Raw genomic sequence first — 15,976 nt, forward strand, 5'->3', positions numbered from 1 at the left:
TCATTTCGTATCATTGTCGCGCCCGCGCGCTGCGCGCCTCACAAGTGTCCAGTCGACGGACAGCGAGTGGGTCTGTGTACAGGGAAATTACGATGCCGCAGATGTGCTGTTCCTGGCTGTGGACAAACAACATCTTTGAATACGCTGCGAAAGATCCAGTCGTCAGAGAAAAATGGATGCACTTTATTTTTTGCGGACGTCTCAGTCACGGCAGTGTTAGTTTAAGCGTTTGTTATATACATTTGAAGGATGACTGTTTTGAGAACAAATCCCAAAATGATGCTGGTTTTGCCAGAAAACTGTTGCTCAAAGATAAGTCCTTGCCGACTATTCTGGGCTCAACAACGACGACGCAAACTGTAAGTAATGTGTTTAAAACTTTAAACTACTTTTTAAATACGCTGAATCCGCACAGGTTCTGGCTAGGGGCGTTAATAATTGATGCATAGGCACTGACGTTAGCCAATCATAACAGTGGGCGTTAACACTGAACTCTTAAAGGGGAAACACCCCCAAAACAGACTGTTTGAATCAGAGGATGAGAAACAGGGTGGGAAAAGGTCATAAATCACTACATTTTAAAAGTTTTTTGTAAAAAAAAACTATAGTAATACTATATTTGCACCTAAGGGAACATAATAATAAAATAAAACAAAACATGTCATGACCCCTTTAAGATACTTCTATGTTGATGATGGAGTCACAAGTGTAGAGGCGGTGGAAAAGGCCATTCAGCTGGCAAAGGAAGCACAGGAGTTGTGCATAAAGGGAGGTCTTCGACTTCACAAGTTTGTGTCAAATGACAACACTGTTCTGCAGAGCATACCAGCATCAGAACGTGCTGTAAACTTTGAAACCAAGGATCTTATCTTCAATGACATGCCACTTGAAAGAGTGCTGGGAATTCATTGGAACATACAGAGTGATAGCTTCCAATTCCATATCACACTGAAAGGTCAACCTACAACATAATATTGTCAACGGTTGCCTCCATATATGACCCTTTAGGCTTTGTAGCTCCCTATGTTCTCAATGGTAAGAGGATCCTACAAGAAATGTGTCGCCAAGGTACAGGCTGGGATGATCCACTTCCCCTTGCTCTTAGCCCGTGGTGGGAGAAATGGCAGAATGACTTTGTCAATCTGGAAAAGGTGGACATACCACAATGTTACTTTGCCTGCTGATTTCGGTAAAATTGTAAAAACGGAAATACATCATTTCTCTGATGCAAGTACCCGTGGTTATGGTCAGTGTTCTTATCTGAGAGTAATCAATGAGATGGATGAAATTCATTGCACTTTCCTCATTGGCAAAGCAACCCGTAAAGACTCCAGTAAAGATTGCTACAATTCCAAGCTCTTAGAGTTGACGGCAGCAGTTGTATCAGTTAAAATGAGCAATATGCTCAGAGAAGAGCTTGACCTCACCAATGTCAATGAATTATTTTGGACTGACTCTAAGGTGGTCTTGGGTTACATCAATAACGACGCCCGTCGTTTTCATACGTTTGTATCCAACAGAGTCCAAAAAATATGCCAAAGCACAGCACCCAAACAATGGCTGTACGTCCCAACGGATGATAACCCAGCAGAAAATGCTTCAAGAGGAAGACCAATAAATGAATTGCTCTCATCCAACTTGTTCTTGGGTCCTTCATTCCTGTGGAAGAAAGAGATAGAGACCTCAAACGTTGTACCGGAGCTTCCAGTAGGAGACCCAGAAGTTAAAAAGATTCAGACGTTTCAAACAGAAACCACAGAAAGTAAAGATCTTTTTGACCATTTGTCAAGTTCTCATATTGGTCTAATGCTGTCAAAGCCATTGCACGCCTTGTGAGACGGATTAAGAAGGATAAAAATAATTCGCCAGCTTCTGTAGGTGAACAAGAACATGCAAAAGGCTTGATTCTAAAAGGAGTTCAAAAACAAGTAGGCCTATATCAGAAAGAAATGGAAGTCCTGAGTCAAGAAAAACAACTTCCAGGTTATAATAAACTTCATCGCCTGGACGCCTTCATAGATATGGATGGTATGATCAAGGTGGGAGGAAGACTTAGCCACTCATCATGCACTCACTCATTCAAGCACCCACTGATCCTTCCTAAAGATCATCATGTAACAAAGTTGATTATTGCACACTATCATGAAAGTGTAAAGCATCAAGGAAAGGGTTTCACAATTAATGCAATCAGATCTTCCGGCTATTGGATACCTGGAATAAACAGAGCGGTCACATCTTACATTCGCAACTGTGTACCTTGTAGAAGGTTGAGAAAACCTGTGGAAGGCCAGCGGATGAGTGATCTTCCCACAGAACGTGTAGAGCCTTCCCCACCGTTTGTGTATTGTGGTATGGATTTTGCAACTTGACCCAGAAAGGCTCACTGCTTTCCTTGCAGATAAACAGTGTGATTTTGTAATGAATCCCCCTCATTCCAGTCATGCAGGTGGTGTATGGGAGCGTCAAAACAAAACTGTACGGAGTGTTTTTAATGCTACAGTTTCCCTCTCATCAGGCAGCCTCAACGATGCTTCACTGCGCACTTAATTTTATGAAGCCATGGCAGTAGTCAACAGTCGCCCCCTTACAGTGGATAACCTGAACGACCCTGAGAGCTTAGAACTGCTCACACCTAACCATCTGATTACCATGAAAGCCACCACAGTCCTACCACCACCAGTAAAAGTTCCAGGAAAGAGAAGACCTCTACGGGAGAAAGAGATGGAGACGGGTGCAGTACCTTACTAAACAGTTTTGGAGTAGATGGAAAAAAGAGTTTCTCCACAACATTACGGCTAGACAATGTGTCAACCGGTCTCTCCTCCTCTCCACTCCGACTACAACCAACCGGAACTGGACAAATACTCGGATTCATTCTGAACTTCTGACCTGTAATGCTCCTGAATCATAATCATACACTGTTCACTCATTGGTCAGAGGAGAACTGGCCCCCGACTGAGCCTGGGTTCTCCCAAGGTTTTTTTTTCCTCCATTCTGTCAACTGATGGAGTTTTGGTTCCTTGCCGCTGTTGCCTTACCTTCTGGCTTGCTTAGTTGGGGACATTTAATATTCAACAATATTATAGATCTGCCTTAAAGGTGGATGATGATGAAATTGTTTTTTGTATTATTTTCATGTTATCACTGTGAAGCTGCTTTGATACAATCTGTATTGTAAAAAGCGCTATATAAATAAAGGTGACTTGACTTTACTTGACTACTGTCAAAGTGGAAAAGCATGAACATATTTGGTCGATGTCAATTACAGACAAGGTCGAAGATTTGCACATTTTACGCAGGAAGATGGGGGATGGAAGTATGCCGCCTGTTTTTCATGTCCCTAGGAAAAGGAGACACAGCACTTTGGTAATATTTCAGTAAAAAGCAGTGAAAGTAGCATGTATAAATGTGCAGCTCTTTCTTAAACTGTGTTTTTCTATGTTTTACTTCTTTTTTTTTAAGGTACCTATGATCCCTGCAAAGCTGATAATGGTTTGACAGGATGGGGCTGTGGCCACTGACATTTTGCAGGTATGTGTTCATAATCACTTTAATGTTGATGAAATGGCTTGTAATGACTCTATATTAAATCTGGTTTCATATCTACAGTTGCCCGATGACATTCTCCAGAGGATCCTTGTCTTCGTAGTTCTAGAATACGGCTGCTCTGCAATCCTGAGGCTGGCTCTGACATGCCAGAGATTTAACATTGTTAGCCAGGAGCATTTTCAGCAGGAGGCGCTCTTCAGGTGGCTTCAGTGAGTTCAATAAGTGTGGTTGCCCCATCTTGTTTTTCTTTTGTGGGTGTAACAATTAGGCTAGGTTAATCTCACCCTCTTCCATTTCCCTAACATGAAACTTTTGGCAGTTACATTTTTTTTCATTTATTGTCTGAATTGTGACTTTCATTGTGTTTTGAAATTGAACAGGTGTAGTGAATTGGAAAAGACTTTCAGAGAGACACCGTCAAAGGTACAGAAAGCCGAACACCATCTCTAGATGCAGCCGCCTACAATGCAGCCAGCTTTACAAAGACTGCGGGTCTGGCTACCAGTGGAACTGCAACCAGTTCAGAAGCTGGAAGTTTACTGGGAGTGGCAGTTCTCCCCTTATTAGACATTAGGCTTGTTTGAGATGCGCCTCGACTCGAATGTATGCGAGAGTAGGCAGCTGCAGTGAGGGGAGGACTGAAAAAAGTGCAGGCAAACCGGACAGATCTCTCTTCTCGCAGTGGATCCGACACCTACGAGATCAAAGGCGAATATCGCGGGATTCACGCTCGTGCACGGTGTTGCTAATGAATTAAACTCTCTTTAGTTGTTCAAGATCTTCTCTGCATCTGTGTAGTTGAACAATATTACGCTGCCACCAACAGGTCATTTCGGCTGTACAGCAGCTCTAAAAGAATAGGTTATTTATCTGTATAATCTTTTTAAAACTTTTTTTTTTTTTTTTACGTGTGGAGTGTTTTAGGCATTGTGTTTCTGTTGACAAATTACTTGTCAATATTATGTTTCAGCTCTTTTTTGGACTGATGGTAAAGGGAGAGGGAGGTTTATACGTGAGATAAAAAACCCCCACAAGTTTAAATAAAAGATCATAGGCTAAAGCGGGAATCAACTATTATATACCACTATATAATTTCTCCCGGTTTTATCTCCTTTGTCTCTCTTTCAACACAAGAAGCACAAAGGGGATTCAGTGGATCCTGAAGACTCCCTGCACTGACGCTGTATCCTCACCCTTTCCTGGCTCTTCTTTATAAATAAACCTTTAATAAACATTAAACTTCCCAGTGTTGGTCTTTGTGAAAAAGTGCAGATACAAGTATGATTATCGCCCAATGTAGACGAGCACACAATCTTTAGTTGTGTTTAGATTGCTCCTGCCGACCGAACAGCCATTATTCTCTCCTCTCCGTGTCAGTGGGGAAACCAAACATCTCTGAGCGACTGGATCATCCTCATCTCACACTGCAAACCACAGTGGAGATCAGCGACAACATGGAGGAAAGGACAGACAAAATGCTTGACATGCAGTTTATTTGAATTTTATAAATCCATTGCGCTAAATCAGTGCAATATAGTCAAAATACATATAGAGTACCGGTCAAAAGTTTGGAAACATTAAGATTTTTAAAGGGTAACTAAACCCCTGGTCAGAGCCTGACTCCACCCACTGGCAATATTTGAAAAATGCTGGAAAAGTGGGCGTGCACCTGAGACCCGCAGTGACGCTGTGATTGACAGCTGCTGTCAGACTCGCTAAGATGGAGAGTGACTGGAGTGACGCAAGTAGCTTTGCAACAGAGCGACCATTTGAAGTCGAGAACTTTTCTCCCCCACCTTCCCCTGAAGTGGAGGAATTGTCTGTGGACACAGAGCTAAAACCATATCAATTCGAGCCGCTAGCTCAAACTGCGGTGTCGCATCGCATTAACTCCCGCATCGCGATCGGCATCCGACGATGCTAGCGAAGCAGCCGCGCAAGAGAGAATGGGTCCAGTATCTGAGTGGATTATTATTACTATTGACCTACGTTAAGCATATTTTGCCGCTATGTGAAAAAAAATATCCAGCAAAACGCGCCGGCGGTTGTGGAGTCCATGCAGGAAGAGCAGCGTTTGGCACACAAGTGCATGTAAACACTGGCGCTAATTTCCAAGTCTGGTGGAAAGTTATGCAGTCCAGCAGTGCCGTTGCAACCGGCAACATTACACCTACGTACCATCCTAACCACTGTACTAAACACAGATAAAGCTAATGCTAAAAATCTACACTATCCTAACTGATGCTATACTATGCTACTAACTAACTATACTTCTAACAATACTAACAACACTAACAACTATGCTAATTAACTACCTAAGCTACACGAAATAATCTAAATAACTATATGCTATGCTAACTAGATGCTAAAATACGCTATCCTGATCGTTTTCATTCCAACTCCTGACTCGCTACAGTGGTTTTGACGGAACCAGATGGATGCTTTTATACCAGGCGCTGCCAGGGGCGTGACAGAGTAGCGTCACAGAGTACCCCTACTTCACAGAGTACCCCTACTTCACAGAGTACCCCTACTTCACAGAGTACCCCTACTTCACAGAGTACCCCTACTTCACAGAGTACCCCTACTTCAGGAGATCCCGTTTAACCTGAAGAGGGCAGCACTCAGACGTTTTTACACCATATATTTGAAAATTAAAACACTTTACACTCAAATGTTAAAAAATGTACTCGAATCAATGAACAGCATTTGTGAAGCTCCATTCTTACAGATCATTAACTAAAAAAAGTTGGTATAGTGTTTAGTTACCCTTTAAATGTTTTTTGAAAAAAGTCTTCTGCTCACCAAGGCTGTAACGAATCCTACAAGGACTCTCAAACCGCAAAGCAACCAGAACTATGGACATTTACAAAGAATTATATTTTTTATATTTTATTACACATGTTCAGTTTTTCTTTCTTTCGTCTTCCTCTTTAATAAATGAATATAGTTTTCTTTAATAGCGCTTTGATATGAATGTTATCCTCAACATTCATCATATAACCTGATATTACATTTTTTATAAATGTTTTATGATATTATGGAATTCTTTAGAACATTATATGCAAAACATTTATATTTCTTGAAATGTTACATGTATATTTTTGGAAATAAAGGTAATAAAAAACATGGGCTTTTTCGTTTGATCTTGTTTTGGGATCTTTTATTCATTTGGATTTCTTTACAACCATAGACATCATGTCTCTATATAATATCTATGTTCACAACTACTACTTTTTGTTAAAAGTCTATGCTAGGCCTATAATAACCAGTTTGATGACGCATTAGTGATACTGAAAGCTGATTGGCCTTGATGGTTATAAATGCGGAAAAGGGTCAATTTAATTATTTTAGAGTTTATTATAGATGATGTAAATTTTTTCTCCCTTGTGCCTTTTTGCACGCATTTTGGACCGAAGCAATGACCACGTGATCCATTACACAGTGCTGCGAAGTGGAGATTTTGAACACGAATAATTCCACAGATTATATTAATAATACCTTTTCAAGAAGAATAAATCTCACATGTACTAAAGAAAACGTCAAAATTAAGTTTGTAACTATTCAATAAATGTGTGCACGCTCTGCTCATGAGCTGTGCGTGAGTGAATCGAATTTTAGTTGCTATAGCGACGCGTGCGGCGTGTTATGAATCTTTCTGACTCCATATTTACATTTGAACTGGTCGCTATCTGTGCGACTGCATATGAGTGATTTAAATATTAGTTGCTATAGCGACGCATCGCTTGTTGTTGTGTCGAACCGATCGATTGCTGTCTGCTGGTTGAGAGAGACGAGGCGAACTCACAGACTTTTACAGAATATTTTCTGAGCGAATCTGTTGAATTTGAAGCTGTTTTCTGAGAGGAGACTTTTATTCTGGACATCGGAGGATATATCCTTTATATAGATTTATATTTTTGAAAGAGATATATCATTTCTGAGGATACTTTTATTTTATTCTTCTTTTCTTTTCTTTTCTTTTCTTCTTTTAGATTTTATTTTATTTTTTGTTTTGTTTAATTTTATTTTTGTGTAGAGGAGAGTTGTATTTTATTATTGTGTTGTATTTTGTACTGTATTTTGAATTGTTTTTCTGCAGTTTGGAGGAGGATGTCGTCGATGGCTCACATGATGGGTGAAAGAGGAGGTGAGTGCTTTAGTTTTTCATTTATGGTTTATGGTATTTTGTTGTAACTTACAATGACTGACTACATTAATGTGAAGAACCCATTGGATCCCCCAATCTAATCACATGTATTTTAATTCACATTTAATGTGAAATAAACTTTTGAATTTGAGTAACTTAAGTAACAATTTGTAATTGACCACTGACATTGATTATTGATTATTATTAAAACATTACTAACTACAGTATGTGATTGTGTGAAATATTCCACCCTCAGGCCGCTCCAGATCCAGGAGAGCTGCTTTCTCTCAGACGGCTGGTCAGGAGGTTTGGAGACCCGGTTCTGATCCGCTGCCAGACCCGACCCAAAGCCAGGATCTTCCTGGATATTTAACACTGTCTTCTGAGTCTGTTTCTGTGTCCCCAGGTCAGGCTGACAGGAGGAGGACGAGGACGAGCGGCAGCCAGAAGAGCCCAGATGATGGACGTCCGTCCACTTCTTCATCTAAACACTCTCGCAGAGGTCAGAATAGGCTTTTAATAAAGAAGTTATGACTCAGTTTCTAGTTCTATTTTTAATGGCTGATTTGTCATTGAAAATAGAAAGTTGAACCAACTAAAGTAACAATATGATGTTACCACTGACATTGATTATTAATATTATAAAAATAAACAGTTTTTGATGTGTGAAATTTTCCAGCCTCGGGCCGCTCCAGATCCTGGAGAACTGCTTTGTCCCTCTCTGAGATCAGTGTCAAGCGCTGGTTCTGTAGAGAGTCGTTGAGTCTGAGCAGCAGAGGCTCGTACAGCGTCGAATGCAAGTGGAGTGGCGATGGATCGGAGAGCCGAAACCTACAGGACAGTTGGAGCAACTGCAGTTTGTCCAAGTCCGACAGCCTGGAAGAGTTCCTGTGCCCTCCGCTGCCCGGGCAAGTTCCTGTCGAGCCAACAGAGACTTCAAATGGCCGAACTGCTCAGGGTGCCATGGAGGCTTCTCCTGTGAACAAGAGCTCAACAGGTGAGACTGAAATACGGCTGGGCAGTGTCAAGTCTACAGAGAGACATTTCATGCATAAGTTTTTAACATGTTAATGTCCAGTCACATTCACTGTTGCTCAGCAAAATTTCTCTGAATAAAAAAAAATATATATATTTTTTTTTTAATTGGACATTCGTCTAACATTTCAGAACATTCAGAGAAGATTCAAAAGTAAAGTTTTAAAGTCAAAAGTAAGATTTAGCAAAATTTATGCAGGCAATTAAGCAGAAGTCAGGCGGTTAGTGTGGAAATATTTTGTTACTTTGGATTTGTTACATTACAGAGTGAAATGTAAATGATTTAACAGTGAAATGTAAATGATGTCATTATAGCATTGCTTAATTTGACGTCAGAGATGTTTCTAATAGTTGTGTTTTCAATTGTTTTTTCTTCATTTCAGAAAAAGCTGCAGAATGTGGGAAGAGGAAAGGAACTGGTGGTTTCCTCCACAGGTTCTGGAAGGCTGTGAAGTGTGTTTTCTGCTGTTGCCACTGTAGTGCTGTGGATGTTGTGGAGCCTTTTGTTCCTCCAGCAGATCTGGAGCCAGAGCCTGATCCTGATCCATCATCAGCGGCTCCAGATCACTCCGGCGTCCAGCCAAATAATGGTACATCGCCACTCATTATTTCTACAACATTGTTTTAAACAATCTTGTTTTCCACTCTAAATAAGGCTTGTTTTCAGAGAACATTAATATTATTTCCCCCATTATAATATTATTTTCTTGACACATCCAGAACTGATATTTTTTAATAAAGCAATAGATCTAGCAAACTAATATTTTTCTGTTTGTTTTTCAGAGTCCTTTGAGTCTCTCTATTGCATTATAAAGATGATTGGATCCGGAGGATTTGGCAGGGTGTACCTGGGAGCACGCAGATTTGATGGCAAAAATGTAAATCTTACAGAATTGTACAAACATTTTGCTCTTGCATGCATCAAAACATATTTAAATCAATTTACAGATGTTTAATTCTTAGTGCTTGAATACTGTTATTGAAACTGGGTTGTTTTTTTTGCAGGTTGCCATCAAGCGGATCCGCAAGATTGACAACAATCGTTATCTTAATATTGTAAGTTGGCCAAAACCTGAACATGTATTGAGTTGTTTAAGTGCAGATTACTATTAGATAAGATTACTCATCTAAAAAGATCAAAGAGAAGTACATTTAAAAATGATGTGTTTTCTTCAGGTTTTTACCCTGCTAACCTTCTGTCTGCTACTTTTCTCTAGCCTGGACATCCCAAACCTCTCGTTACAGAAGTGGCGCTGCTGATGATGATGAGGCGAGAACCCATAAGCCCCTTCGTCATACAACTATACGAGTGGTTTGAACATCCTAAAGATTTCACTCTGGTTATGGAGTATCCTGAACCCTTCGAGATCTTGCAGGACTTCATGACTCGTAATCATCAAATGTATGAACCAACAGCACGGTTCCTCATGCGACAGGCTGTGCTGGCAGTGCAACACTGCATCGATCATGGTGTTTTTCATCATGACATTCATGCGCAGAATTTCCTGGTGAAGAGAAGCCCGGCACAGCTCAAGCTGATAGACTTTGGCTGCGGTCAGCTGTTTAGTAGTGAGGGCTACGAGAGCAGCATTTACATTGGTGAGCATTCTGGGAGTGTGGAAACCTGAATATAGTGACTTACTGATTATTTGATGTTTAATAAAAAAAAGCTCAACAATGTGCAAATGTCTTGCTTACAGGAGTACCGGATTACTGCCCACCTGAAGTCTTGACAGAACCTCGTTTCCACGCCGTCCCAGCAAATGTCTGGTCTCTAGGAGTGTTGTTGTACAAGATGGTGAACGGATATTCTCCTTTTCGCAATAGAAGAAAAATCACACAAGCCAAAGTTACATTTCAGAACCCCACCTTATCCAAAAGTGAGTGAATAATATTGATACATTGATAAACACACACATAAAGCAAAGGCTCTGTACAGAAACAGTTAAAGGTGAAGTATGTCAGATTTTTGATATATAGCTCAACGTATAGTGAGAGTTTGGGACGTGGCTACTGTAGCAGGCGGAGTCATGGGAAAAGAAATGCAGCTTTAGTTACAGAAGTGAAAGGCAAAGTTCACTGCATTTATACCTTCAAAGATTAAACCGGTCATGAACACGTCAAAGTGAACAGAGCGCTGTGATGCTACGCGCTACAAAGCATTTCTTCAATACCATACAGCATCATCATGCACCCGTTCAGAAAGACACATTTTCATAAAGACAAATGCAACACAGCTAAAAGTATTCCTAATATGACCTGAAACATGCCTTCACAAGAACCAGTAAGAGCGCTTGTGATGTTTAAGTCGGGGAAGATGCGATGCACGGAAGGGGCCTTTGCAAGGTTTTTAGAAGATATGCTTTATTTTGTCATTTATTCCGCTCGCTGCCACTAGTGTCGCAGAAACGACATACTTCACTTTTAAAGTAAAGATAAGTAACATTTTACAGTATATTAATCATGTTTTAGATGCTGTTTCCATAGATGTCAGGTCACATGGTCATGACTAACCAGCTCTCTCCTTATTCAATTTTGTACAGAATGCAGGGATCTGATTAGCCAGTGTCTAGCCCGGGATCCAACTGAACGCCCGACGTTAGAGCAGATGTTACAACATAAATGGATTAGTAATGATCTACAGTAGATTGGAGAAGTTCAGGAGATTCACTCGATCAGTTTCAGGTGTGAGGAAGTGTAACAGACAGAGTAGATTTATTATCTTTTGTCTTCAATTCTGGATTATTTGTTGTGAGATTTTCAAATGTGTGTTCAGTGTAATGTTCTTGTTATAGTCAAGTCACCTTCATTTATATAGCGCTTTATACAATACAGATTGTTTCAAAGTGGCTTCACATTAATAAACAGGAAAATAACAGAGTCAGTGATGCAAATAGAATAAAATTCTGTTGTAAATCATCTAAAAAAAATCATTCATGAGTTGACTTGTTCATATACTCTTTGTATTGGATAGGTAATAACATACTTGCTGAGAGCTCTGAGCTCGAGACTTGACCCGAAGCCTGAAGTCCAACTCCAACCCGACGTCCACGTCTGAGCAAGAACATGAGAGACTGCAAGACTGGAAAGAAGTCATCAAGTCGTCACAGACACATGCAGTCGGATGCAGTGGTGTAAAGTGGTGTGGACTCTGGAGTGACGAATCACGCTTCTCTGTCTGGCAATCCGATGGACGAGTCTGGGTTTGGTGGTTGCCAGGAGAGCGGTACTCTTCCTCCAAAACACCTTTGGGATGAATTAGAGCGGAGACTGCGAGCCTTCTCGTCCAACATCAGTGCCTGACCTCACAAATGCGCTTCTAGAAGAATGGTAAAAAAAACTTGTGGAAAGCCTTCCCAGAAGAGTTGAAGCTGTTAAAGCTGCAAAGGGTGGAGCAACTCCATATTAAACTCTAGCGATTAAGAATGGGATGTTATTAAAGTTCATGTGCATGTAAAGGCAGACGTCCCAAAACTTTTGGCAATATAATGTATATGACCAATCTGTATATGACCAATCTGTATATGACCAATCTGTATATGACCAATCTGTATATGACCAATCTGTATATGGGTCAAAGACGAGATGTCACCATTTTGGTGTCCACGTTAAATTAAATTGACAAAAGTAATTTTATATACTTAAAAACCATTTTAAATGCAAGTAAAGTTTCTAATTTAATATTTCAAATAACTTTTTATTTTATTTTATAAAATGTGAACATATGTGGGAAATAATGTTCCAAATTATCATTCAGCGTAATTGTCTGGACTTTGATTTTGCCTTTAGATCTTTAAATATAAATAAAATACCAAGTTATATTTGTTTTATTGGCATGTTCACATAAGTCAAAGTCAAATTTATTTCTATAGCACCTTAAAACAACACAAAATGTTGACCAAAGTGCTTCACAATCTAAATACAGCTGCACATACAGATAGCATAACATTTAAAAAAAAATTCAAACCAAGAAACATAAAAAAAAGATTTTATATATAAAACCTAGTAACAACAATAAAATAGACAACTCGCATGATCTTTACAGAAATACATATAGCATTAAGATGCATTTTAGTATGCTTGTGAAAAAGGTATGTTTTAAGCAATGTTTTAAACATTTTTAATGTAGGGGAAACTCTGATAGATAATGGAAGAGTATTCCATAATTTTGGCGCATAAACCGAGAAAGACATATCTCCCTTTGATTTTAGGCGGGTTTTTGGGACAATTAATAGTAACTTAGATGATGATCTAAGTGATCTCTGAGGAGAATATAAGCTTAAGAGTTCGGATATATAAATCAGGGCCAAACCGTTTAAAGCTTTGAACACATAAGTTAAAACCTTGAAATCGATCCTCTGTTTCACGGGTAGCCAGTGGAGAGAGGCCCGTATAGGTGTGATATGTTCCCCCTTTTTTGTCCCAGTAAGGAAACGAGCTGCAGCATTTTGAACGAACTGCAAACGTGAAATTGATGATTGACTAATTCCAGCATACAAAGCATTACAGTAATCGAGTCGTGAGGATATAAGAGCATGTATTACTATCTCCAAATCCTTCAAAGTTAGAATATGCTTTAGCTTACGAAGACACTTTAGTTTTGGAAAAACTGGCACTAACTACAGAGTTTATTTGTTTATCAAAATTCATCTCATAATCAAAAATGACCCCAAGATTTCTAACATGAGAGTTAACTTTTAACTGCGAATCATTTAATTGAAGGTAATTTTTGTCCATCCAATAAGTGTCCAATAAAGTCCAATAATCCATAAGTGTTGGCTGTTATATTAAAAGGACCATGTCTTATTATTATTAAGTATTTAAATAAAAAGGGGACTTTTGTCCTGAAAATGCAGTTTGTCAGAGATCATTCAGTGTAACAGGATTGAGAAGACATTCTGAAATCATATAAAAAAACAGATATTCATTTGACAGTCTGTGACATCATCAAATGGCACCCTGACGATCATGTGGTGCCGCAGAAAAGTGAGTTTATTGCTCTTAAATATTTGATAATTCCACCTTTTCATGGTGTGATAGCCTGAGTTACAAAAACATGTCATTCAGTAAAATGCCAAAAAAACCACATATATTGTTAGAAATATTTAGATATATTTATTTTTGAAAAATAAGTAGATGTTGTGAATAATAATAATAATTGTGATTAACTTTACTGTTCCAGCTCATTGTTTGATATAGTTGGCCAGTTGATGGATAAATGCAATATAAGCTGAAGTTAAAGTTTTGTAATTCAGAGTAATGCACAGTTTTTGTTATTCATCCATTACACTGAATGACACACTGTATAAATAAAATTTTTAGTATCTTATTTATATTACAGATAAATTAGGAATGCTTAACACTGACAAATATGTTAAACTTAATAAATATTAATATTTTAACGCATTTTTGTATTGTTTAATTTGTTTTTTTATTGTATTTTGTTTAACATGTTTATATTTTGTACACTGCATGGTTTCTTTTTATGCTTAATTTTGATATGCTCAATGTTTTATTGTACAGCACACTGGTACAAACCTGTTGCTTTTATATGGAAATAAATTTTGACTGGACTTTAATTTGTGTTATTGATTCACTTTAAATGCTCACGAACTGAGAGAGTTGAAAGGCACTGTAAAAAGCCAAAAAGTAAATGCAGACCCAGTACTTTTAAAGCCCATTCACACCAAGAGCAATAACTATAATTGTAACTATATTAGCGTTCACACCAATGTGTGACTGGTTCAACTGATGATTCTCCATCCAAAATACTTATCCTGATAACGTCATTTATGTTGACAAACAAAAAGTATTCATAAATAAGTAATTTTTGGGGCCAAGTAAGTCAGAACCAAAGTGACAGGCTAAGCAAGCATGGCAGGGAGCTTGCTGACAAATGTGTAAAACCATAGACTGTAGACTTGTAGTCAAGGCCGCCTAAACCGAGACCAACAAGTCAAAGGTGACCTGCACAGAAAAAGACTTTCTGTGCAGTTACCCAAAATCTCTTGAATGAAGTTAAAACCCGTCATGTCACTGATATGTGGTTTTAAATTAAGTGATTGTAATGTTTGCTCACTGGCTAAACTATATTTTACATATAATAACTGGAACAGACACAGACCTTTCAAACTGTGCGCTTTTTATTATTATTCTACCATTTCACACACCATTGCCCGAGGGCTACGGTGTCCCTTTTTGGACATACAGTCAGGATGTTACATCATACAGTCAGGATGATCTATTTTGACCTCACTCAGACCGTCACCACGGTCTTACCTTGAATGACGCCATTCTGCTAGCTCTCCTCGAGACCTAATGTAAACAATGTCAGACGACTGACCCCAAGTGGTTGGTTCCCATAAAACATCCGGATGAACCGAACACTTCCTCTTTCACCAGGCTAAGGTTAGGACATACAGGATTGAACAGCGGCCTACATCTAATAGGGAAACATGAGACAGGAATGTGCCCATATTGTACGGAAACAGAAACCGTGAAGCATGTACTTCTGACATGTAGACAGTACTCTGAAGAGAGAGAAATAATTAAGAGGGTAACTAAGGACTCTGTTACTTTGAGCAACCTGTTAAGTCTACCTGGAACACAGTCTACAACCAAAGCAGTGATAGAGTTTCTTAAAAAAACACAAATAGCAAGAAGACTTTAGCCCTTTTTTTTTTTTTTTTTTTTTGGGAGGAAGAGCTGAGGTTGAAGCTGGAGGAGCTGAACACGCAGCGCCAGCTGACGCTTGGGCTCTGATCCTTTTGGGATGTACATTTTATTTATTTTAAATTTTATTTGTAGTTTTGCACTTCCCAATGTGATCACACCTCAGTCCAGTAGATGGCTGTAATGCACAAAGATTGCAAGCTGCCAATAAAATTCACAGAAGAAGAAGAAGAAGAAGAACACTTCCTCTTTGCCTTTCTCGCCTCTTTAGAGACCGGTTTGGAGAAAATCCGCGTGTATATGCTGTTATTTGGAAATCTTTACCCATTCAATCCGTCACTATAGTGCAGGCGCCTGGTTCCCCCTGAGGATTGCGGTAATTTTTATATATTTCAGGTGAGTGGTTGGTATTATTTACATTACAAATTAACGAATTTGATTCATGTTAATATTTGTTTTATAGGGATTGTATTCCGACGCTTAAGGAGCGTACGGATGTGGTGAGTAATTTATTTATTTATTTGCTCAATTATTCACACAAGTTGAAAGGAGGTTTATTTGTTTACCCGC

General features: G+C 39.1%; 1 protein-coding gene and 1 long non-coding RNA gene across 2 annotated transcripts; both read left to right on the forward strand.

Moving 5' to 3' along the window:
* The first annotated feature begins 3,210 nt into the window (after positions 1 to 3,210).
* Positions 3,211 to 5,026, forward strand: LOC306985044. The gene is made up of 4 exons (XR_013794735.1): positions 3,211 to 3,366; positions 3,463 to 3,531; positions 3,610 to 3,758; positions 3,930 to 5,026. It is a non-coding gene; the product is annotated as an uncharacterized lncRNA (long non-coding RNA).
* Positions 5,027 to 8,029: 3,003 nt separating this feature from the next.
* LOC306984298 (serine/threonine-protein kinase pim-3-like) lies at positions 8,030 to 14,281 on the forward strand. Its single transcript, XM_079585525.1, has 8 exons — positions 8,030 to 8,201; positions 8,379 to 8,696; positions 9,118 to 9,324; positions 9,518 to 9,612; positions 9,740 to 9,790; positions 9,952 to 10,333; positions 10,435 to 10,614; positions 11,709 to 14,281. The coding sequence occupies exons 2-8, from the start codon at positions 8,663 to 8,665 to the stop codon at positions 11,747 to 11,749; spliced, it is 990 nt and encodes a 329-aa protein (XP_079441651.1). The 5' UTR covers positions 8,030 to 8,201; positions 8,379 to 8,662; the 3' UTR covers positions 11,750 to 14,281.
* Positions 14,282 to 15,976: the final 1,695 nt, after the last annotated feature.

The sequence above is a fragment of the Phoxinus phoxinus genome (genome assembly GCF_949152265.1).
Source record: "Phoxinus phoxinus genome assembly, chromosome: 17".
NCBI classification, from domain to species: domain Eukaryota; kingdom Metazoa; phylum Chordata; class Actinopteri; order Cypriniformes; family Leuciscidae; genus Phoxinus; species Phoxinus phoxinus.